General features: G+C 37.3%; 2 protein-coding genes and 1 pseudogene across 3 annotated transcripts in view; 2 read left to right on the forward strand and 1 right to left on the reverse strand.

The window, feature by feature from the left end:
• LOC141413900 (solute carrier family 22 member 10-like) overlaps positions 1-24,301 on the reverse strand; it is a 102,063-nt gene that overhangs the window by 24,500 nt on the left and 53,262 nt on the right. The gene's annotated exons all lie outside the window — the stretch shown is intronic.
• On the forward strand, positions 1,413-21,645 carry LOC109702616 (organic anion transporter 7-like). Of its 2 annotated transcripts, XM_074047786.1 has the most exons (10): positions 1,413-2,013; positions 3,079-3,182; positions 11,006-11,160; positions 11,262-11,430; positions 12,951-13,074; positions 16,616-16,731; positions 17,471-17,685; positions 19,128-19,236; positions 20,063-20,266; positions 21,038-21,644. In XM_074047786.1, the coding sequence occupies exons 1-10, from the start codon at positions 1,612-1,614 to the stop codon at positions 21,096-21,098; spliced, it is 1,659 nt and encodes a 552-aa protein (XP_073903887.1). In that variant the 5' UTR covers positions 1,413-1,611; the 3' UTR covers positions 21,099-21,644. The 2 variants fall into 2 exon arrangements, with proteins under 2 accessions (XP_073903887.1, XP_073903890.1); XM_074047789.1 differs by lacking the exons at positions 11,006-11,160; positions 11,262-11,430 and having other exon boundaries at positions 21,038-21,645.
• On the forward strand, positions 3,189-7,792 carry LOC141413898 (protein FAM3C pseudogene; annotated as a pseudogene).

Below are 24,301 nucleotides of genomic sequence, written 5' to 3' on the forward strand. Positions count from 1 at the left end.
TTAATAAAACAATAAAAATTTTAAAAAATAAACTTTCAGAAGTGAGAGAAAACAAATTTCTGCAGTTTAAGTGACTCAGTCTATAGCATTTTGTTATGACAGCTTTAAAGGACTAGGAAGATGTTTGTACTGAACTAACACCAGTGTGCCAGGTAAGATGTTTAGAATTGTTGTATTATGGATGTATTACTTCTCTTTTACACTGCAAAATTATCCCAAAGAATTTTCTAACAAAGCAGATTTATTATATCACAGTTTCTATAGGTGAAAAAATTTTTACAGCTCTGTTGTTCCTTTTGCTTTGGTCATACAAAAAAACCTCTATTGAAATAATTGCCTATTGCTTTATAAGAAACTACTACAATTTCAGAGACTAAAAAGTACCTCACACTTTTAGTGGTTCAGAAATCTAGGCAAAGCATTGCTAGAGTTTTTACTTGAGCTTCAGGGTCTCTTACGAGGCTGCAACTGCTTTGTTTTGTTCTTTTTTGTTGTTGTTTTATTTTTATTTATTTATTTGTTTATATGTTGAATTGTGCATGGGAGGTGAAGTTTGGTTTGGGGGTTTCATTGTTATCTCCATTTCCTAAAGCATTTTCAATTTCTCTGTAAATATTATACGGTCTTGCTCAAATGATTGTCTTCTATATCTTCTCCTCACAAATCACAGCATACAAATTCAAATATGAAAAACTAAGGCAGTGTCTCCCCTCCAAAACCTCACAACTGAAAAAATGAATCTAACGTTGAAATGTCACATAGAAAATTCAGAAGAAGCTCCTGTTAAAAATGATCAGTGACCTCAAAGAGGTTCTAATGAATAGAGAAATGAAATTATGACATCAATTCAAGACCTAGAGAATAAAATCATCAAATAGATGACAAATTCAGCAAAGAAGTGGAAAATGATGAAAAAGGTAGAAATATTAGAAATGAAAACTTTAATAAATCTTCCATGTGACATTACCAGTGGCTAACTTGTCTGTCCTCCATCACCACCAAATCTTACTCCACCATAAGTAATCACTTTCATTGGAATTTTGCAGTATGATTTGACCATAAGCAAAACGTCAGTTAGTGAATGTGGAGGATTGCACCATGCTTCACTTGAATTAATTTAACTTGGCGTTGGTCTCATGAACTCTTTTAATAAACTTAAATACTCAATTAACAAAAGGCTTACTCATACTTCCTCCAGTAGGAAAATCCAAAAGACTTCATTTCAGGTCTCACAAATTATATATTCTATATGGAATTTGCCTTAGGTACCTGTGTTGTAGCTAGCTGTTCTACTCAGGTTTGTTTAGAGAGTATCAGTAGACCAATGTCCACTATTAAATGTGGGTCATTGCAAAGGATAAGGTTTGTCAAAGGTAGATCATTAACAGATAGTTAGAAAAAGAAAACCAGCAGAGTATTTTCCTCAAACAGCTAACTACCTAGCCCCAACTCACTACAGAAAACTACTTCCATGGACCTGCTACAGAAGTGAGAAGGTGTCCATTAGGACAAGTCAGGGCAGGACCAACCTCCTCTAGAGCATATTAGGGAAATTGAACTTTCTTTCCTTATCTAGATGTAATCATTTCACCTCCTATTCACTCAGTCTCAATGGCATTTCAGGAACTCCTGGATGAGGTCGGCAGCCTGGGAAGATTTCAGATAATTCACATGGTTATCCTTACAATCTGCAATCTCATTGTGTATCCTCATGTTATATTGGAGAATTTCACTGCAGCCATCCCCGGTCATCGCTGCTGGGTCCACATCCTCGACAATGACACTGTCTCTGACAATCACACGGGGATCCTCAGCCAAGAAGCCCTCCTGAAAATCTCCATCCCTCTGGACTCAAACCTGAGGCCAGAGAAATGCCGTCGCTTCATCCATCCCCAGTGGCAGCTCCTCCATCTAAATAGGACCTTCTCAAGCATGAGCGAGCCAGACACAGAGCCCTGCCTGGATGGCTGGGTGTATGACAAAAGCTCTTTCCTCTCCACCACTGTGACTGAGGTAAGTGCCTTTATTTTCTCCTCATGAACTCATGAAAGAACACAAGTAATGTTTGTGCTTTCAGATTATTCTTTCTGTAAGCCAATATTGATTGCTTTTAAAATAAATGTCAGTACGTATTCAATGAGTCTGATGAGTTGAACAATTGATATTAATCTCTATTCTCATGATGCTTCATTCTTGGAAATACAAGAGCTTCAGCAAATGATCCATGTGTTTTGTTATGTTACACTGTATCAGTATTTCTTAGCTTCATTGTAAATTAGAAACATCTTGGAGATTAGTCAAAACCCCAATGCCAAGACCATACCCCCAGAGGAGTGATATTAGAGGGTATGGCTCTTGTGTCACTGGGGCTTGTCCTAGAAACCTTAACTGTGGACAGTGGGAGATGTTGGAAAAGACAACAGACAGAATACTAAAATACATTAAGCTGGGGCCAGATAGGCTGGGCACTTGGATGGCGACACCCCAGCCCCCTCCACCTCTAGTTAGGTTATTATATACAGTGGTAACACAAGACGGAGAGGCCGATCTTGGGGGAGGGGGCGTGATATTTTAATCCTTGGGAACAGGAGAAACCTGTGACAACTTCTCTCTGAACGTAAATATCTTAGGAAAAACAGCAGTACTGCATCTTGCCCACTTCTGCAGCTGAGGCTGTGCCAACTTCAGTGTGCAATTTATTGGGCATAAATATGCTTCTCCCTTCTGCGATTTGGGGCTGTGCCAAACTCAAACACACAACGTATTTGACATACCTGTTGGCTCCCTACAGGTATGCAGTCATATTCAAGAATTAGTAAGTGTTTCAAGGTCCTCAAATGTTGCACTGTGTGACCAGATCTGAGAACTGCCTATTAGATCATTAACACAATCTACAGATTTAGGGGAGACTTCCTGGAGACAGTTATGTTTGAGACCTGGATGGTAGAAGTCAGATAATATTAGAAATGGAAGATGGGGAGGGACCTGATACACTGAAACTTGCCTTCATGTTAAGGGGATTTGATCAGGTTACACGGAGATGTTTAAGTCCTCTGTGCTGGTTTCCTTCTCTTTCAGTGGGGCTTGGTGTGTGACTCTCAGTCACTGAATCCCATGGCTAAATTTCTATTCATGGCTGGAATGTTGGTAGGCAACATCCTATGTGGCTTTTTAACAGACAGGTGAGTGTCGCAGGTCCATAGCTCTTTCTATCGGGTATTTTCATTGACTTATGAGTCATCATTCATTATGATATGATGACTTCAGTTTCTACTGTTCTGGATATAACTTTATCTGAGGGATCTACAAACACAGAATGAAAGTATCAGTTACTGTAGTGAGTAACATATTTCAAAGTTAGAGTGCTGTGTGCAGGAAAGAAAAAGGGCATCTCCATAACTCATGGGGATTTCTGACAAAAGGGTTAGAGAGAAGTTGCCACAATATGAGGTTCAGAAAAATAAGAGAGTTAACTTTGAGGACAAAGTCTAACATGTGTCACCACATTGGGTTCATTTTATTTGGATATTGAAATGGAAAACTGCTATGTCATTCTTAGCATTATAAGTTGTCACTCTTTATCTCAATTAACATATTTCAATTAATTTACTTATTACTTCATGGAGGGCACTGAGACATGGACTCGCTAGATAGCTCAGGCTCACCTCAAATTGGTGACCTGGAGCGAGCTATTTCTCTTGCTCCTGCTACTACAGAACCTAACTGGGGCTAACTGAGGCAACTGGAGATGCAGAAAGGGCAAACAATAGCTGGAAAGGCATGCAGACGGTTGGGGCCAGGTGTGTTGGGCACTGGGTGAAGATGCACAGCCCTCATTGCTTCTTTTCTCTATTATTCTCTTCATTTTACTCTGCTTCTTTTCTCTGTCTTTATTCCTTAAGGCCTTATTCCTTTACAGTTCTTTAAAACCTTGCTTCTAAAGTCTTCTTTTCTGTTCTTTAAAATCTCTTTCCTTAGATTTGCACAGTCTTATGTTTTCTCTTAGTTGTTGTTTAGCATAATCTCTCTTAAAGTCTTTGCCCCCAGACTTGCACTGTCCCATGTTCTCTCTTTAGCTTTCTTTAGTCTCAGCCCTCAGGCTTGTTAGCAATTACATTTTAGTAATTCTCCTTCAGCAATTTCTTTTCCCTTCAGCAATTCTCTTCCCTTCCAAAAGCCTTACACACCAAAAACTCAAAAGCAAAAGCCCCCAAAGCAAAAAGCCCCAAAACAAAAAGCCCCATGTGCTCCTTCAGTGAGTCTTTTACAGCAAGTGGTAAACAGGGTAGAGTAGTGCTTCTTGGGAAGGGGAGTGACATTGTAATAGGAGAAACCTGCATTCCTCCTTCTCTGAACTAAAACAACTTAGGAGAAGCCTTTGTTCTGCATTTTCCTCTTTGGGGGCCAGGGCTGTGCCAATCTCAGCCTGCAGTTAAACATCTTAGGAAAAGCAGTTGAGCTACATCACCTCTTGCTTACGTCCAGTTCTCATAGGCTTCTTATAATCTGCTCTTCACAGTACCCCTCCTGTCTCTGATTCTTTGAGTGCTGAAATTATAGGCATGTACCACCACACTGAACATTATATTTTATATTTTTATCATACTATTGTAGCACTGGGGGTACATTGTGATATTTATCAAAGTTCTTACAATATATCATAGTTGAATTCATGCCCTCCATCATTCTCCTTTATCTCCCTTTACCCCACTCCCGGAATAGGTTTTACAAGTTTCATTTGTCCATTTTCATGCATGAGTACATAATATTTCTACTACATTCACCCTCTTTCCTTATATCTTCCCTCTTCTCACTGGAACAAGCCTCCAGACAAGAAATATTTTATCTATCACTTCTCTGTTTTTAAAAAAAAGCAGTTTTGCTTTTTTAAGATAGCTACACAGGGAGTTTCATTGTGACATTTCCCTATGTATCCCAAATTGGTCACCTCAGGATTTTTCTCCTTTCTACCTTATTCCCCGCCTAGTGGTGATTTCAACAGGTTTAAAAATTCTGTATTCATTCTTGTATTGAAAATACATCAACCATATTCACCTTCTTACCTTCCTTCTTTTTTTTTTATTTTATTCATATGTACATACAATGTTTGGGTCATTTCTTACCCCTTCCCACCACCCCCTCCCTTAGCCACCTTACCCCCTCCTTCTCCCCCGCTAGCCCTTCTCTTCCACATGGAAACTATTTTGCCCTTATGTCTAATTTTGCAGTTGATCTAAAGTCTGCATATGAGGGAGAACATACGATTTTTGGTCTTTTGGGCCAGGCTAACCTCACTAAGAATAATGTTCTCCAATTCCATCCATTTACCAGCGAATGATAACATTTTGTTCTTCTTCATGGCTGCATAAAATTCCACTGTGTATAGATACCACATTTTCTCGATTCATTAGTCAGTAGTGGGGCATCTTGGTTGTTTCCATAACGTGGCTATGTGAATAGTACTGCAATAAACATGGGTGTGCACTTACCTTCCTTCTTTAACCCTTACTCACCTGTCTTCTCTGATATTAACATAGACCACCCATCACATTCTTACAGTTGTGTGGCATATGCCTGTTTTACATTTAGTTTCAATTAGTCAATGAACTATGTTAAATTTCATATTTTTATTTTAAATTCATTCTGATACTCTCTACCTTTCATTGACGTTTTAGTCCATTCACCTGTGATGTTATTTATTACGTGGATGCATTTCTTCTACCATTTTACATTTACTTTTTGTTAACTATTTTATCTCTGCCCATTTTTTCCCATTTTAATTCAGCAGACACTACTCCTAAAAGCTTCAAGGTGGATAAAAGCCCATACATACCTAAACCAGGATATTTAGGGTGAATATTTATAATATAACATCGGAGGTTCAGAAAAAACTTGAGTGAACCTCATTGGCTAATTAGGGCTTTCAAGAGTTGCCATATATGTGCATGAATGTAAAAAGTCATGTATATGGCTAGGTAAGACACATGTTCAAAGCACACTGAGACCTTAACCTCACAAATCATGGCATCGCTAGCCTCAGAGCAAAATTAGTTTAGTCTTCAAAGAATGCTACAGTAAAAGGTAATCTGCAAAACTGGACATCTCCTTACATTCCAAGAAATATTTGTGAAAACTTTAGATGAACATGATCTAAAAGAACAGAGACTTCATTGGCCACAAGTGGTGGGGAATAGCTTTTGCAGAGTTAGTCTGGTTAAGTCACAAATGTATAAAGTACCACACTTCCCAACAACAAATAACAAACCAGCTATCCCTTGAAAGATACAGTGCAAATTCCAGAATTTCTGTATCATAACAATCAAATGTCCAATTTTTAAAACACAACAAAATCACAAAGTACGAAAAGGAAAAGGGAATTCAAAATGAAATATTCTGGCAGGGTGAGGGGAAACCGGAGAACCATGAAAGGAAGAGGAGTGCGATGGTGGCTCACATAGGTCTCTGGCAGGACTAACCACTGGAGAGAAGGCAGTCAAAGTGAAAGGTGCAGGAAGCTTATTTAATGAAAAGTGCCATAAACTGAGAAAAACATGAGAGTAGCAGGGGCTGCAGTCAGGGGTAGCTGTGGCAGTATTTTTATTGACATTTTATGTTTTTTTTCAAAAATTTGAAATAAAAATGAATGCAAGTTTAGTAAATCTATTTGCAAGACCAGCACAGGACACAGCTGCATGTCTTACAAAGCCTCCCAGATATAAATGTGGGATCTCAAAAGCCCATTTTGAGAAGCATTTTTCTTTTAAATGCTTAGCAGCCAATGTGGTGGGACCCAAAATCTGCCTGGAAGACAATGTTTTGATGAGTGGTGTAAAGAGGGGTCAAAGCTGCCTTGCAAATGGAAAAACAGAAGTCCTAGACACCAACTATGTTGATATACAGGGAGGAGATGTGGCACCATGTAAACAGTTTCTGAAGGCGATACCAAATGGAACAACAGTCCTAATGGGCACCTCTGATGATGGAGTGACCAAGCTCAATGATGAGGCACAAGGCTTATTGCTGAATTGAGGACTTCATCTATTACCAATCCGATTTTAGAAATAACCGGGTCTTCTGTGGCGGGAAGGGCATTAAGACAGAAAGCCCTTTTGAACAGCACATAAAGAACAGTAAGGACACAAACGAACATGAGGATGACCTGAGGCTGTGGAAATGGAGGGGTGCATCTCCCAGAAGCAGGACTGAGGGGAGCATGGAGAAAACAGAAGAACGCACAGTTGCACTATTAAGAGGGAGCCTTAAACAAGAGGCTATGTGTGCATATTTTCAAAGCATGCAGCTACTTCAGGGGTGCATGGCAGTATCTCTGTCCATGTCAGGATTATGTATTGCTAACATGAACAGGTGTCATTCCAAATAGTTCTCATTTTGAGCAAATCACATTTTTAAGTATGTTCCAGAAAAGCACAATGTTTAGACTGTTTTGGTAAAAGCATACTTTAATTCCTAAAGCATACACAAATGAAGATTAGGCAGACTGATATATATATTCTGTTGGTATGGAAATCTATCCTGGAATAATAATGGCTTTTAGGGAGGAGACTTGTATATACATATATATACATATATATATATATGGCCTTTTGAGACAGTCTCTTTTAAATTAAAGAGATGTGGCTATTTGGATGTGTAATGTTGCCTTACAGTCTGACTTCTATTATACCTATTTTCTTAGTCTTTATTTTCCCAAGAAGCTAAGAAATAAAATTCTTGATATGAAATGTTATAACTAACAGGTTTGTAAAAAGCACAACCCACTCTTTTTTTAATACACGCAGTATATGAATGTTTGGCATTCAGGACCACAGCTTATTTCATGTTAGCAATGTGTATAACTTGATTTTGTGAAAGTTCTTTAGAGGGAGGCTGGAGGTTGGACTCCACAGAACTGAGAAACTAGGCCAAGTTCTCTCCCCAATAACTAGGTCATTCAGGACACCTAAGGCAGTACATTTAGAGCAATGCAGGCATATGATTTCCTTCTTTGAATGTCATCAGCATTGACCAAGTATTTGGAAAGAGACATTCTTTAATGTCAGAATAATTTTGTTTGCAAACCAAGAAATTTAATTTACATTATATAACATCTTAACAGATACTATCACACAAAGGTATAATGTCACATTTAGAAAAGCCTTAATTACTAAGAGTGCACTGAAAACATTTTTAAAATTAAGCTTATTTTATTCAAAATGGCTTTATGCCCAATGCTACATAAGTACATATGAGATTAACTTCTTCTGAACCTCACTTGTTCCTCACTAAGTGACTTCATGTCATTTTACTTTTTACTTTTTTAGGGCGTACATTAAATCACATTGTGTATGAAGTATATCAAACATGTTACACATGAAATATCTTAAACTGGAATATAAGCAGATGTCCAAACTGCCTTACACAGTGTAAGGCAGCACTTAAATTCTCAACCTAAATTTTAGATGACTTGTACAAAAAATCTAGAAGGGAGAAGTATTGGTTATTTTGCTGTAAGTTGGAAGATAGTAAAATATGTTTCTTTTCTCAGAGTGAATGTAAATCATAAGTAAATGCACTTTCAATGTTGAAACAATTTTTGTAAAGTTTTTAGAATTTTGGTGCTTGTGTACTAAATCACAAAACAGTCAATGACCCAATGAAGAAATGGGCAATGGCTACACCAAGAACACAAGCAACAACAAATGTTGGCACAAATTCGAGGAAAAACTAACCTCATACACTGCTGGTGGGAATGCAAGCTAGTACAACCAGTATGGAAAATAGTGTGGAGGCTCCTTAAAAGGCAAAAAGTAGATCTGCCATATTATCCAACAATACCACTCCTAGTGATTTATCTAAAGGAATGTGAGTCAGCTTACAACAAAGACACCTGTACACCCATGTTTATTGCAGCACTAATCTCAATAACTAAGCTATGGAAACAGCCAGGATGCCCCACCACTGATGATCAGATTAAGAAAATGTGGTATTTGTATGCAATGGAATTTTACTCAGCCACAAAGAAGACTGAAATTTTGTCATTTGCAGGTAAATGGTTGTAACTGGAGAACATAATTTTAAGTGAAATTAGCCAGGCTCAGAAGGCCAAAACCTGCATGTTCTCTCTCATATTTGGAATATAGACCTAATATAAATGCAGCAATATTTTGAAACACTGGTCACACAAAGGGGAGGTAACACAAAGGAGGGGTGTATAAAATAAAGAAACTAAGAACCTGAAAATGGGTGATAGTATGCAAGATTGAATATAGAAATCTTAAATCTGAAACCACCATAAGAAAGTGACTAAAGTCAATAATTAGAGAAGGTAAACCATTGAGGGTATAACACATACATACTTGGAAATACCAGAAAGAAACTTCCTATGTAGCTTTATCTGAAACAAACAAAAATGTCATGGTTTCTTTTTATATTTTATCTTCTGCAAAATTTGTAGAACAGGAGAGTCAACACGTCCTGCCTAGGGGGGAGAGTTGGCACCAGTGGGAGGGGAGAGTTAGCAGGAAAGGGGGTAGGAGGGTGAATAAAGTTCATAAAATGTGCACATTTGTATGTAAAAGCAAACATGATACCAGTTGAAACTGTTTCATGAATTGGGGGTGGGGGATAAAGGGGAATTGTGGCGGGGGTGAATTCAAGTATGATATTCTTGATACATTGTAATACCATTTGTAAATGGCACAATGTACCCCACCCAACACAACAATACAGAAAAAAAAATAAGAGAATGACACCAAGTCCCCCTCAAAAATTTAAAAATAAAATAAAATACTTCCCTTGATTCTGTAAATTAAAAGAATTCACATTTTACAGTTCCAGGGTTTTAAAAATAAACGTTGCATTTTTTTACTGACAACAAATACTGTTGGTTTTATATTGTGAACTTTTTCCACATTTGATGAAATACTGCAACACACTAATTCACGTGACTCAATACAGAAGCCTAGACTGAGACACATTAAACTCAAAATATGGAAAAACCAAAGAGAGAATCTCAAGTGATGAAAAGAGTGCATTTACACACAGAATGGGTCCTCAATATATTGTTAGCTGATTTTTTGTTATAAAGCTTGGAAGCCTTCCTGTATCCTTCTCTTAATGAAGGATCATTCTAATCTGTTAGCTAAGCTTTTATCAGTTAATGTGTATTTTCCCAAGTGTGGCTTTTTTGTTTACATGTATTTTGGTTTGCATTGTACATAAATGTGTTAAATCATTCTTTTTCTTTTGTGCTTCTATAATTATATCTTTGGAATATATACACATCGCTATTTGTACTTTTAACACAACCGTGGGGCTCCTTGATGATGTTCTTGAGACTTCCTTTAGGAACAAACAACCAGATTACCACCAAAGGCTTGCCATCCTGAACATGGCAGAAAAGATGACTTTTCCAGAAGTCTATGAAACTTAGAACTCCATTTTATTTTTTAAAAAATCTTTCCCCTTTATATTTGTTCATTGTCTACCTTTCTTAATTCTTACCTCTTGGAATGTTCCCTAAGTTACCAGGTCTGCACTGTGGCTCCCTTTCCTATACTAGAAGGTGGCATGTTGCCCAAAGCCAACAACTCCAAACAGCACAGAGAAGTTCTTATGCCACTCATCAGCAAATTCAATGTGTTGTTTTTCAAAAGTTCCTAGGACATGCAGTCCTAGATCCCAAGACCTGATTTTGATCCTTTATACGTTATGAAGACTCTCTGCTGTGCTAAATGCATGTCTTAGTAGAAGAGAAACTTCCAATGTGTTAAAATTTCCAATATTACAACCTGTCTTACATGGTTTGAATGGTGGCCAAACTAGTAGCCAACTGGAGATGCAGCTTTGGTACACAGAGTGTCTGTTTACAAGCATGGAGAAATGCTTTTGAAGATATCTGCTGTTGGTTATTTTTTGGTTCTTCACAGTTTCAAAGCACTTCCTCTGAGCTAATTTTACAGGAGATGTTGCTATTCCCATAATCTAATTTTTCTCTTTCTCTAAGGCTTGGGAGGAGGCTAGTTATGGCATATTGTTTTCTGCAACTGGCCATTGTTGAAACCGGCGCAGCCTTTTCTCCCACTTTCCTTGTTTACTGCTTGCTTCGCTTCCTGGCTGGATTGTCTACCACTGCCATAATGACAAATAGTACTATACTCAGTAAGTTGAGATTTTGAATCTTGGACATTTTCCAAGCCTTAATTTTGACTTGATGTTCCATCTTTGTTTGAGATGAAGATTCAGTTTGTGTTGTCTTTTAGTTATAGAATGGACAAAGCCCAAATTCCAAGTCATGGGAGTAACACTATCAAGATTTGCTTCTGGTTTTGGACAGATATTATTGGGAGGCCTGGCTTTTGTTATTCGAGATTGGTGCACTCTCCAGTTGGTGTTTTCTATTCCAGTATTTTTCTTACTTGTACTCACAAGGTAGGAACTTTCTTTCTTGCTCCACCTTATGGGATCCAGGGATGAAAATACACACTGAATCAGGACACAAGAGACTCATTTGCTCCTTGGTAATACCTGAGGGTGTACTCTCCTCATATATACCTAAGGGTAACATGAGAAGAGCAAGAAATTGTTAGATAAAATTGAAGATACTGAATTAGATTGGAATTTGATAACCAATAACTTTCGCAAAAAGATAGCCAAATATTGTAAGAGATGCAATTTTACTGAAAATTATGCTTTATATGACATTTCTGTTTAAGCAAGAATTATATATTTTGTTTAATAACTGGATAAATTATATTGTAGTATATTCATATTCAAGTAAACAACAAATAATTTCAGTGCTAGCACATCAAAAGTGTTGCATACAATATGGTTAAAACAAAAATTATATACCACTTGATATTCAAATTTAACCATGCACACCTTAATTTTAGTTAGTAAAATAACCCCAAAAACAGGGAATGATAATGAAGTCTCACTTGAATGTTCTGAATTTTCTGGTTCTCCTTGCCAGTGAACCTTAATACATAAGGTAGTACATAGAAATTTTCAAAAATATTTCCCTTCATAAAGAAAAACTTTTGAATATTAAAATGCCTCCACTATGTTTGTATTTGTATGTATGGTTTGCAAAGAAAAACAGGTTGGAAATGTTAGTGATTTTCCTCTTGAGGGTGATACTAGGTGAACGAATGAAGAAACAAACATACATACGTACCTACTGAAGGAAGGAGTGGCATGGTTTCTTCAGTTTAAAACTGTAGGCCAAATGGGCCACTTACATCATGTGTTCTTTGTATCCCTTTCCGTTCCTCTTTTTTCAAGACTTAAGAACAACTCTGATGCTGGTTCAGGGCAGAAGGCCTATGTAGTTAGAAATGACTCCCAGAGGTAGTTACAGATTTAATATAGTGAGATAATAAGAGACACCAAAGGGTGTATCCACTGGCAAACTCACTCATTGTGTCACTTTATCCTCATAATAAATCTACAAACTTTGTGTTACTCTGTCACCATTAGCTGAGGCAGATTTAACTTGCTGTGTGATCAGATACCATCATACATGCTAGGATAGGACTTGATTCCGATCTGTATGAGACATGTACTGTACAAAAGTAATTTGGAAGTCCTTGTATTGGGAAAATAACACATTTTGAATAAATATTATTATGCCCTTATAAAGAACATGACAAGGTCTGTACAAAGTTAGTATCATTTACACTCCCACTCTGTGATCTCCAAGTAAATTTTTATTCAACTAATAGGGATCCAATACAACTCCAGGTCTGTATCCCTAAAAGTGCAGGAATACTGTATGGCGAAGTCTTTCCTTATTTTCCAAGTTATGGTACCAGACAATATGAGATGATAGTTCTTGGTACAAATGAGTAAAGGTAGGTGTTACATGGAAGGGGAAAGTTATCTGAAGATACAGGTGATGTGGAAAATGGCCATGTAAGAGTTGACTGCACTTCTACCATCTCCTTCACCAGGTGGCTATCAGAGTCAGCTAGGTGGCTGATTATCACCAATAAGCCCCAAAAAGGCTTAAAGGAACTTAGAAGAGCTGCACACATGAATGGAATGAAAAATTCTGGAGTCACCCTAACTGTGGAGGTGAGTGGGAGGGTACTTGGTATGAGGCATAGGAAGATGAGGCCTAACATATGGTTTATTTGTTGTCCAAAGATACAGCATGCTATTGCGAAAAGCATTGAATTTAAATTGTAAAACTTATTCCACAGGATTTTATTATTTATGTTTATTTAATTTTCTGTTCAATTGATGGATGACATTGCATGTTTTTATCATTAGAGCACGATGTTTTTATATATACATATGAAATATATTTAACCATTCCACCACATACACCTATCATTGTATGAATGGATAAAGAAAATACGATGTACGCACGCACAATAAGATGTTACTCCACCACTAAGAATACTAAAACTGTCATTTGCTGGAAAATGGATGGATCTGGAGATAATCATGTTAGGTGAAATAACCTAGTCCACAAAGACATGTTTTCTCTTATTTGTTGAAGTTATGGAAAAACCCTACAAGGTCATTATAATGAAGAAAGGACTACTAGTAAGGTGGAAGGGAAGGGACAGGTGTAGTGGGGAGAAGATATACAAAAGAGTACTGCAGGGTGGATATGATCAAAGTACATTATATGCATGCATAAAATATCACAATGAAACTACATAAAATATCATAATGAAACCCCTTAATTTGTACTTTGTTCAATTAATACATGCTAAAAATATTAAGTAGAATTATTACTTGATCCAGCTATCTGTCCCACTTTCTGTAATAGCTACACAAGTATTGACATTGGGATCACAGTATGGTATCCCCACTGCCTTGTTTACTGCAGCACTATTCACAGGAGTCAATATATGGAAAGAACCTAAATGTCTGTGGTCGCATGAATGAATACAGAAAGCATGGTTATATACATGGGCCTGGAAAAAGAGTGAAACAGTTCTATTTGCAACAACACAGAGAAACCTGGATAGTAGTATCACAAAACACATAAAGAAAATTCCTGCATGATTTCATGTATACATAGGATCTAAAAAACCAAGCAATACATAATGTCACTTATATGAGAAATCCAAGATTCAAACAACTCATAGAAGCAGGAACTAGACTGATGGTTGTCAGGAGCTAAGGAGAGGAGAAAATATGGAGATGCTAGTAAAAGGGTACAAAGTTCCTTATTCATCTTAGGTAAGATGAAAAATTCCATAAAATTACTGCATAGCAAAGTGTCTCTAGTCAACTTTATAATGTACTTAAGACTTATTAAGTGCATAGATACCACGTTAAGTGTTCTTACCACAAATAATAAAAATGAATAAAGAGGGCAGGAGGGTTCAATATGTGGGGGCTCAATATGTGAGTGCCATAGATTGTTGTCATAGCCTCACAGGTATATAGTTATTTCCAAAATCCTATGTAATGTAAAGCTTTTTATGTTAATTATACCTTAGTAAATTGGTTTGAATAATAAAAAATAATTATCAACTTCCTCTATCTCTGGTCGCATCCACAAACACCTTCCCAAAGCAGAGTTACATCTTTATTCCTGCCCTGAATGTCAGAGCTCTCAGCTTCCAGTATGTATCTGTTCTTTCCAATTTCCTTCCCCATATCTTTTTTCTTTCTTTACTTTCTTCCTTCCAGTTATGTTTCCTTAACTGTGATAAATTCTTTGACAAACGGAAAGAAGTCTGAAGTTTGTCTCTTCAGAAAGGTCACCTTCCACAATAAGTAAATGGTCTTGGGCAGTAAAGCAAGGGTGATATGTGAATCCCAAGGAGGCAGACTCAACCTTGAGGCAGGATGGGGGCACTGGGTACATATGGGAAGTTGTAATATCTGAAATTCATCTTACAGGTTAGAGTAGTTCTAGCCAGCTTTGTACAGCCAGGAATGTGACTGTTTGTAGTTGAGAGCTGGCGAAATGACTGCTGATGAGCAAGGCCAGTAAATGTTCAAATCACAATAATCTAGGATCTAAAAAAAATCCTAAGTCCCAGAATTTCAGTAATTATCAGTTTGCCTGATGTGTATATTTCCATCAGAGTGGGTTTTGAGCTAGGATCATAATTTACTTAAATTTTTAACAATGGGCTCTTGTACACTTATACGATGTGACTCTTGAACACAGATGTGAACAAGACTAGAGGTGTGACATTATTTCACAAGTTTTACCACAATGTGGTCTTATGATTGGCACATATAAAAATTATAAGGAAAGATGGAATTTAAAATGTAAGGAATCAGCAAATTCTCATTTTAATATGTGCCTCCTTTTCTCCACGTAAAGATATTACTGGTAGGAGAACTCACTATTAGGAATCCCCACAAGTGATCTAGCATTCTCTGCATAAATATTTCTGGTAACTCTACTCATATTTCTACTTCATTATCAAAAATGAGTAAGTAGTACAAGATGATCCCAGCATACTCTGATATGATATTCTGATATTAGTTGTGTTTGAAGGCTGTCCTCACAGACATTTCAGACTTCATATGGCCCTGATTAAAGGTGTCCTTGGAGCCCATTCTCACGATATCGTGATAAAATGTGATGGGTTCATGATGCAGAGGGCACCACCATGACTCCTTTCTGAAAATCATAAGCCCAGTGTTTTTGCTGCTGAGGCTGGGGCAGCAAACTGAAGGGACATTCTTGGTTGTGTTAGAATCCTCAGCTGCCTTACCAACTTTTCTCTGAATTTGCTTCATCATGAAATTTTTCCAACACCCTTTGTAGTATTGATTCCTTTGTAGAGATGGATGACCATGGAGCTAATATATTTGAGTAAGTATTAAACTAACTATGGCCCTGAACTCTACTTGAAATAATTTTACATATACACTTTGTGTACAGCCTAGGAAATCCATGAGAGAAACATTACTTTTCTCATCCTCAAATTTTTCTCTTCATCCTGATACTTCTATTCCTGCTTCTTTTTGTTCTTTTGCATGACAGAAAAATGCAGGCATAGAGATGTTCTGTCACCTTTCTAAGGTGTCTACCAAGCAAGTAGCACAGTCATTGTATAACTCCAAGTTCAAAGCTAGTCTGAGTGTACCTATTACTATACCAAAACCTGGACCACCCCTGATTGAAGCTTCAGACTTATTCCCAAGCATCTCATTCATGGAGACGCACTACGCCAGAATTTTCTTGATATAGCATGACCTGAAAACTAAAAGACTCTCAGGAAATTATTCTCCTTTTTGATACTGACAAATTGTTTTTTTTACCATTGGCAATCTGTGGAGAACCAAGGCTAGTTGCCATGTCTTTCACATTCATCTGGTATAAATGAAGCTTTGGATCATAATCCAAGTTTCCTTGTTGCTCTGAATCTCTAACCTATGCACTCTTGTCAATGCTTATAGCCTTCATTAATATCCTGTTTAATATTTCCTCACTGAAGAATTTTCTGAGGTTTCTTCAACTCCTGAGTTACATTTCCCATCATTTTTTATGCCTGAGGTTTGTTCTTCACTGTCTTATTCCTCTATACATAAATGATATTCATCAATCTTGTACCTTGTGAGTCCTGATGCCCCCACAATGCCCACCATTTTGTGATAACTGAACATTTTGCTTTTGCTGTTGTTCTCAAAGTTTGTGACATCCACGATGAAGGAGGAGCTGGAGGCAGCACAAACAAAACCTTCCCTGGCTGCCTTGTTCCGCAACCCCCATCTGCGTAAGCGAATGTTCCTTCTTTGCTTTGTGAGGTACGCTTCACACAGTTCTTATTAAGACAGGAGAAATGAATCTATTTCTTATTTCAAAGGGTACAGTATGTGGTAGGAATAGATTTGGAGATAAAAGATGAGGAAGGCATACACACAATTGCTGTGGCTAGATGTAGTCAAAGGGTTTTGAGATCTGTATCGTGGGGAGTTATGTTTATCACCACTTTTCCAGGCTCATCACCAGAGACTGATGCTGAGTGCTCAATCATGGTATTAATTTTGCCTCTCAGTTTCTATGTTATTTCCACTTAAGGAAGGGAAATTTTCATACAGTAAAATGCATAAATATGAACAGTTGAACAAATATATGTGTGTATACATATACATAAAGTCATATCCTTCATGAAGTTCCAGACACAGGAAAAACTCTAAAACCTCAGAAGAACCTATTGTGTATCCTCTACAATACCCTTTGTTCCCTCCAAAAATAATTAACACGATGAACTCCATCATCATATAGTTACTTTATTATGGTTATAATAATAATAAAATATTACATAAATACATAATATATTTATATATATTATATTATTATATATATAAATATATATAATATAAAAAATAATATAATAATAATTTCCTATAAGGAAATACTGCAGAAAACAGATGTGCCTTTATATTCAACAATAAAAATTGGTTACTTGGGCCAATATTATCTTCATCTTTAGGACTTATACTCTATACCTTGTGACATGTGTCTGTGCTTTGTTAACTACAGATTTTCAACATGGATGTCCACTTTCGGACTGATTCTCCACCTCCAGTACCTTGAGATGAATATTTTCCTGTTGCACGGTCTCTTAGGTGTACTATCCCTCCCAGCCAATTATGTGGCACTTTTTGCTATGAATTGGCTGGGTCGTCGAAAAGGTCAACTGCTTTTTATGTCTCTGGTGGGAATCTCCATTTTTGCAATCATATTTGTGCCGCAAGGTGAGGAATGTATACAGAATGAAAAGGAAATATTTTCCAGCTTTTCTTAGAATTTTGCAGCTCACACCTTTATAAAATCAGAATATTTCTAAGACACCTATGTGACATTTAAGATAAATTCTTCCATTAACATGCTGGGAAAAGAGACAAGTCAGTAAATTTTCATTCTTACATATCATTGTCTTCATAGCATTTGATAAATCTCTGGAAACTGGTGTCATTTATTCCTGAGTTTCTCAAGGTCAGCAATGGAACATCTGCTCATTGGTCAATCACACTTTTTCACTGCAAACATGTGCAGTCTAGACTTTATAATTGTGTCCTAGTATGACCATACCATACTGTTACTTCCTCATTACAGCTCTGTCTTATTACTTCCCCTCCAGTTACAACTTATATTTCCTGAACCTATATATCAACTCATGAGTCTGCTATGAAATTACCACAAATGGCACCCTTGGTTTGAGGAGTTATTGCAATGCAAAAAATCATATTCCCTGTTTTAAGTAGAGTAGTGGAGCACAAAAGGAATAATATATTAAGCCACTAAGACTCTCTTGGAATTGATTTTACCAAATTGAATGGATATTCGTAATGAATATGGCAATGCAGGTGGTCACCATGCTTTTGTGAATACAAAGAATAGTTACGTGTTTTACAAAATCTCAACTGATGGGATCCACTACTCTTGCATGTCACCAATGATGTCAGTTGCTTCCTTGCAAAATACCCACTGCAATGATTAAAACTCTCCTGAGATGTTTAAGTAAGTAGAAAACTGACTCTATGAAACTTTCGTAGAAAACTGACTCTGAAACTTTCCATCAGTGATTTCCAAATTCTGACATTTTTAGTCTTACCTAAAAAAGTCTTCAGGTAATTCTCCAGTCTTACCTGAAGGAAGACTATGTTCTTAGTCTTTGTGCATTATTCTAGATCTATCTTCTTTCCAGCTCGCCCATCAATATAGGGATTCTCATTCTTTTATGACATTCTTCTACAACATTAGCCCCATATCTCATCAACACTTATCAACCATGTTTTTAACCTCTTTGAATACGTGAAAGAGTTTATTTTCCTCAGTAATTTCTCACATGACATATCTAGATTCTGCAGGAAGGATTTAGGAGACACTGGATACAAGAAATGAAAGTGGACTCTTTCTATACTTGCCACCAGCATTCCTTCTTTGGCAAATTTCAGAGATGCAAGGAGAGTGAATACAATTGTTCAGAACTTTTTATTTACCATAAATAAAATTATGCATATAAGTCATATTTCTCAAATACTTAGTCACTGTAGAAATTCTGCCTCTGTGCCATTCGCCACAATATATTCTACACTTATGCCCCATCCAATGAGAACGTTTTCCATTTGTGATTTTGGGAATTCGGATTCCAGCAACTCAGACTTCCTGGCTCTCCCTGGTCTTCTCTTTTCAGAAATGCAGACCCTGCGTATGGTTTTGACAGTTTTGGGAGGAGGACTTCCTTGTGCTGCTGCTACCACTTCTCTTTGCCATGCAAATGAACTACTTCCCACTGTAATCAGGTACAAAACTTCATGGGTTCCCTGTCAGAATTAAAGCACAACTTTCTCAGCTCATCGACTCATTGAGGGAAGAAAACAGAACTGGGTAGTTATCAAAAATAATCAATTGCAATTATAACAAGTATATCCAAAGGTTAATGAAAGCTAATTTTTTCCAAGGTACTGTTGAATCCAGTAGTAAATCACAAATCAACACCTCATGCAATCTTTAGAGTTGCCAAAAAGACAGGTACCATGAGTAGTACTGTTTTAATTAATAAATAAATATCTTATTCTGTGAACATGAGGAAAATGTTAGCAAAGAAAACAGAAATTTTATTTTTTATTGCTTTACTGGATAGACATAATTTTTTTATTTGATACTGATTTTATATATCAAAGATTTGTCCAAGTCATGTGTAAAATTTCTAAGTACTTCAGTTAGTTTTTATATTCCTGGGATTTTTCAGGTACACTTAATTTATGTAAGGACTTATATATATCTAAGCCAATCAGATTAAAACCCATAAATTAGTTTTAGAATTTGGTAATAGTCTCCAGAGGCAGGAAATACTACATATATGTAAAATACATACATATATACATGAACAGAAATGCAGACAAACACAGAGATCTTGCATATTTCATCCTAAAAATTAATCTACTAGTCAGTTAAGCAAATAACATTTTATATTAGAAAACAGAAAATTTAAAAGCCATAGTCATTCATCAACATACACATATCTCAATACATTGCCTTCTATCCCATATTAATGTAAGATTCGAAGTTATAAATTCCATATGTGCATTTTAACAATTATTTTTTTATTGTTGTTTCTGCTCCAAGGGCAACAGCTTTAGGAATCATTGGAATTGCTGGTAGTATTGGGGGAGCTCTGGCTCCCCTGTTGATGACCCTCACAACATATTCTGAACCCTTACCCTGGATCATCTATGGAGTTTTTGCCATCCTCTCTGGCCTTGTTGTCCTTCTCCTTCCTGAAACCAGGAATGAGCCTCTGCCTGACTCCATCCAAGATATAGAAAAGGAGTGAGTAAAACCTCTATCTGTCCCCTATGGTAGTTGGGTTCTAGATCTGTAATGAATAAGAAAAATCACCATTCAGAGCCACTGTCTTCCAGAAAGTGCTGGGCTCTTTCCAAGGATTAGTGTCCTTGGGTTAGAAACAGCCCCATTCATTTATACAGTGGTTTCAGGGGGTCCCTGAGGCTCCCTGGATGATAGAGATTATAGAGACAGTATATACAGGAGATATACCAGTAAGTAAGATGAAATTTTTTCTGTCCTTCCCTCCCTAACATGACCACACAAACCTGAAAGTATTTAACAAACATACACAGATACAAATGTCATCTTATACCCCCCAGCCCAAGTACTGCTCTTGCCACTGTAGTACTTTGGGGAGATCATTACAAGACTAGAGCATCTTGAACAGGTATGTCCATGATATTCACTGTGGTCAAAAGTGTTTATAAGAGAAGAAAGGAGTGGTGAATAAAGGAATTTTAAAATAATGAATTACGGAGAAGAATTAAAAGTGTTGGTATACTTCCTTTTTTCCCCAAAAAACCCTTTGGAAAATGCTTTAATGTCCAAGGGTTATAGTAGAAACTACCGTGTTGTGCTTCCCCATTATTGCCAGGAAGATTAGTCCCAGGTCCTTGAGCAGGGGTCATGGTTTTTTCCAAATCTGGTGTGCAAATTACCAGCTTACTTAAAGAATGCAGAAGATATGTGCTTTCTCCATGTCTTTTCATTTTTCTGCTTATTGATTTGTTGTTATTGCTGCTTCTTTTCTAGGGATAAAGGCTCAAGACAAGCAAAGCAGGAAGATACCTTCATCAAAGTGACACAGTTTTAAGAAATTCCAGGAATTGATCTCCACTCAAAAAGCAATTTAAAGGAAAGAATTTCAGTATCATTCCTATATACTAGTGAAATTTTTTTTAATAAATTGGCATAATAGAAAACATGGGTCACATTTACATTTGTGATACTAAATTACTATATAAAATATCTATTATTAATCACAATAAGACATTTGAAGGAAACCACAATACATTCAAAGGAATACTGACAGTCTATTTACATAATTAAATACTAATTATAATTATTTCATTATAATTAGATATAAATAAATACCTACTGTCTTTCTGGATAGGATGTGGGTTAATCAGTTTTCCATTGCTGTGAAAAAATACCCAAGAAAACCAACTTACAAAGAGGAAAGAATTATTTTTACTCAGTGTTTCATGGATTTCATTCCATGGTCACTTTGCTCTGTTATTTCTCATCGTGTGGTCAAGCAGTATATTGTGGACAAAGTGTGGACTAGAGAAAAGTTGCTCATTTCATCATGACATGAGAAGAGACACTTATCCACTGGAAAAATAGAGTATGTGGCTGTATTAATGTCTGTTATACAGAGTTCATAATGAATGTAATGATCAATAAGTCATACTGACGAAGGGTGCTGGTGGCTCATGCATGTTACCCTATCTTCAGAAGGCAGAGATCAGGAGGATTGCAATTCAATTCCAGCCTGGGGAAATAATTCGCAAGACCCTATCTTGAAAAACATATCACAAAAAAAATGGACTGGAGGAGTGGCTCAAGGTCAGGGCCCTGAGTTAATGCCCCAGTACTGCAAAAAAAAAAAGTGGCACTCACATAATTATAAATCTGCTCTTAGTGTTGAAGCATTGTGGAAAAAGATAAATGAGTCCAGCCATAGGACTCATGTGGGGTCTCATTATTGGCCTGGGACAACCTGGGCCACAACATTCCTAATTAGGCCTGCTGCACAGCTGAACTAAGAGAAAAGTGCCACCACACCCAAATTTCTGTTGAGATGTGGTCTCACTAAATTTTTCCCAGGCTGGTCTTGAACATGATCATCCTGATCTCCACCCCAAGAGTAGCTGAGATCACAGGTGTGAACCACTGCCCACAGTTGTGATGGATTCTTGAGTATATAATGGATTCCCACAAATAGAAACAAACTTTGGGTTTAATGGAAATCTTGGTATCTTTGCTAGAGCAAATTTACAACTTCTCATCTATCTTGTAGTGTTTTATGAAATATAAAGATTCTCCCCTGTCATTAAGAATTAAATTCAGGGGTCAGAGCAAGATGGAGGATGGCTAAAGCCTCTATGTCTCAGAGCCTTCACAAACCTGAAAGAAAACCTTAGGTTCATGACTGCTAGGGTAGTTGTCAAGTAAATTTTAAAGAAGTTTGTGCCAGTATAAAGACAGACCAAAACTAGAGATACCAACTAGTAAATACAATTAAAAATCACAAATCCACCAGAGACACATGCTTGCTGACAGGGACCTGCTCAATCCCATGCCACCACAACCACCAGAATTCCACCGGGCTTTTTTGTTTGTTTGTTTGTTAGTTTTTGCAGCACTGAGGTTTGAACTAAGAGTCTCGCACTTGTGAGACAGGTGCTCTTACTGCTTGAACCACTCTGGTAGACAATTTTTAAACACCTTTTCTGTCCAGATCTTAGTTTTCTCCAGTTTGAAAACCACCAGGAATACAGAGGCACAGAACATTCCCCAACCTCCAACATGAATTTCCTCAGATACCAGAGAGACTAGAGATGAGCCCACATACCATGCAAGTAAGCTAGTCACTCTGAGTCCTGAGGCCTATCACACAGGCCAGCTCAGCTCATGGGAGTCTGACTGCCTCCTCCAACTCCACCTCTAGACAGCCTTTGGTTAAAGCAATTGAGATAGGGCACACACACATCTGCCTGGTGGGGAACAGTGATGAAGCTGCCTCTCAACCCATCACTTCTCTAACCATATGAGGGGCAGGGAGAGAGCAGGATAACTGTCTAGAGCAAAGCACACGGTAAATAATAACTCATTCAACCACTACTATGAAACCTAGTAGCAAAGCAAGCTGAATCTGACTACTCCCACACAAGACAGCTACTGGCTAAACAGAGGAGTCTCCCACATCAGCCCAGTGAGGAAGTGGTGCTGCCAGCACAACTCATCCCAGTGTTTCTTTATCCAAAAGATGTGCAAGAAGCAAAAAACCTAGAGAGCTAAAGCCCAGACTGTGAGAAATAAAAATTCACTCATGTCCCACCCCCTGAGGAAATTCAAAGCTAAGTGAGCTGAATCTGACTTCACCCCACACAATCACAAGATAGCCTTGGCTAAACAGACTGAGTGAAGGATAGTACACCTGCCTGGTGGGGAAATGGGTGGTGTACTACCTGCTCAGCCCCATGTACCTCCAACCAAAGGAAGGATAGGGAGAAAGAGAAAGCCTCTGACTAAAGGAATGAGTGAAAGCTCCCCTAGTTGCCCTGTAGGAGAGGGGAGGTGCTACTCACCACCCATCACAGCTTCTCTACCCAAAGTAGGGACTGAGAGTGAGAAAGTTAGTCAGCTAGAGATCAACTTCCAGTCTCAATCTCAAAAGAAGCAGGCAATGGAGTTTGCAAATAGGTAATCCAGGGCCCAGAGGGGACACATGAGAAATACAGCAGGAGAAATGCAGACAAAAACCTGAGAATAACAGATGAGCATATCTCAAAAGAGAGAAGAAAAACAAAGGGATAATGAGTCCTCAAAAAGTGAACAATCACAGAACAAAGGATCTGATGGATAGTGAAGGTAATGAAAACTCAATTTCTGACGTCAAAGAATGATGGTAAGAATGATTAAATTGTTTAAAGAAAACATGCTAAAATAAGTCAATGAAATGAATTTGATGAGAAGGCAAAGAAACAACTAAATAAACTAAAAAAAATGCAAGCAAACAGCTGAATAAAAATTAAGGAAGATTAAAAAAATAGATAAATGAATCAAGAAGGACAATACAAGCCTTTAAAGGGGAATTTTAAATGCTATAGATGGGTTAAAAAGAAAAAAAAAAGGAAGCTCTGGAAATAAAAATTTCTTTAAGTCTTATTTAAAAAATACATTTGACTTTAAAAGACCAAACTATGAATCATGGACACTGAAGAAGGAGAAAAGATGCAAAGCTATAGGAAACATATTTAACAAACTAGTAGGAGAAAACTTCCCTAATCT

This window comes from Castor canadensis, chromosome 1, assembly GCF_047511655.1.
Source record: "Castor canadensis chromosome 1, mCasCan1.hap1v2, whole genome shotgun sequence".
Lineage (NCBI taxonomy): Eukaryota > Metazoa > Chordata > Mammalia > Rodentia > Castoridae > Castor > Castor canadensis.

Coding starts and splice junctions, on each gene's coding strand:
- LOC109702616 (XM_074047786.1), top strand. CDS start 1,612: ATGGCATTTCAGGAACTCCTGGATGAGGTCGGCAGCCTGGGAAGATTT. Junction 11,431..12,950: donor TTCTTACTTGTACTCACAAG/GTAGGAACTTTC, acceptor CTCCTTCACCAG/GTGGCTATCAGAGTCAGCTA. Junction 20,267..21,037: donor ATCCAAGATATAGAAAAGGA/GTGAGTAAAACC, acceptor CTTCTTTTCTAG/GGATAAAGGCTCAAGACAAG.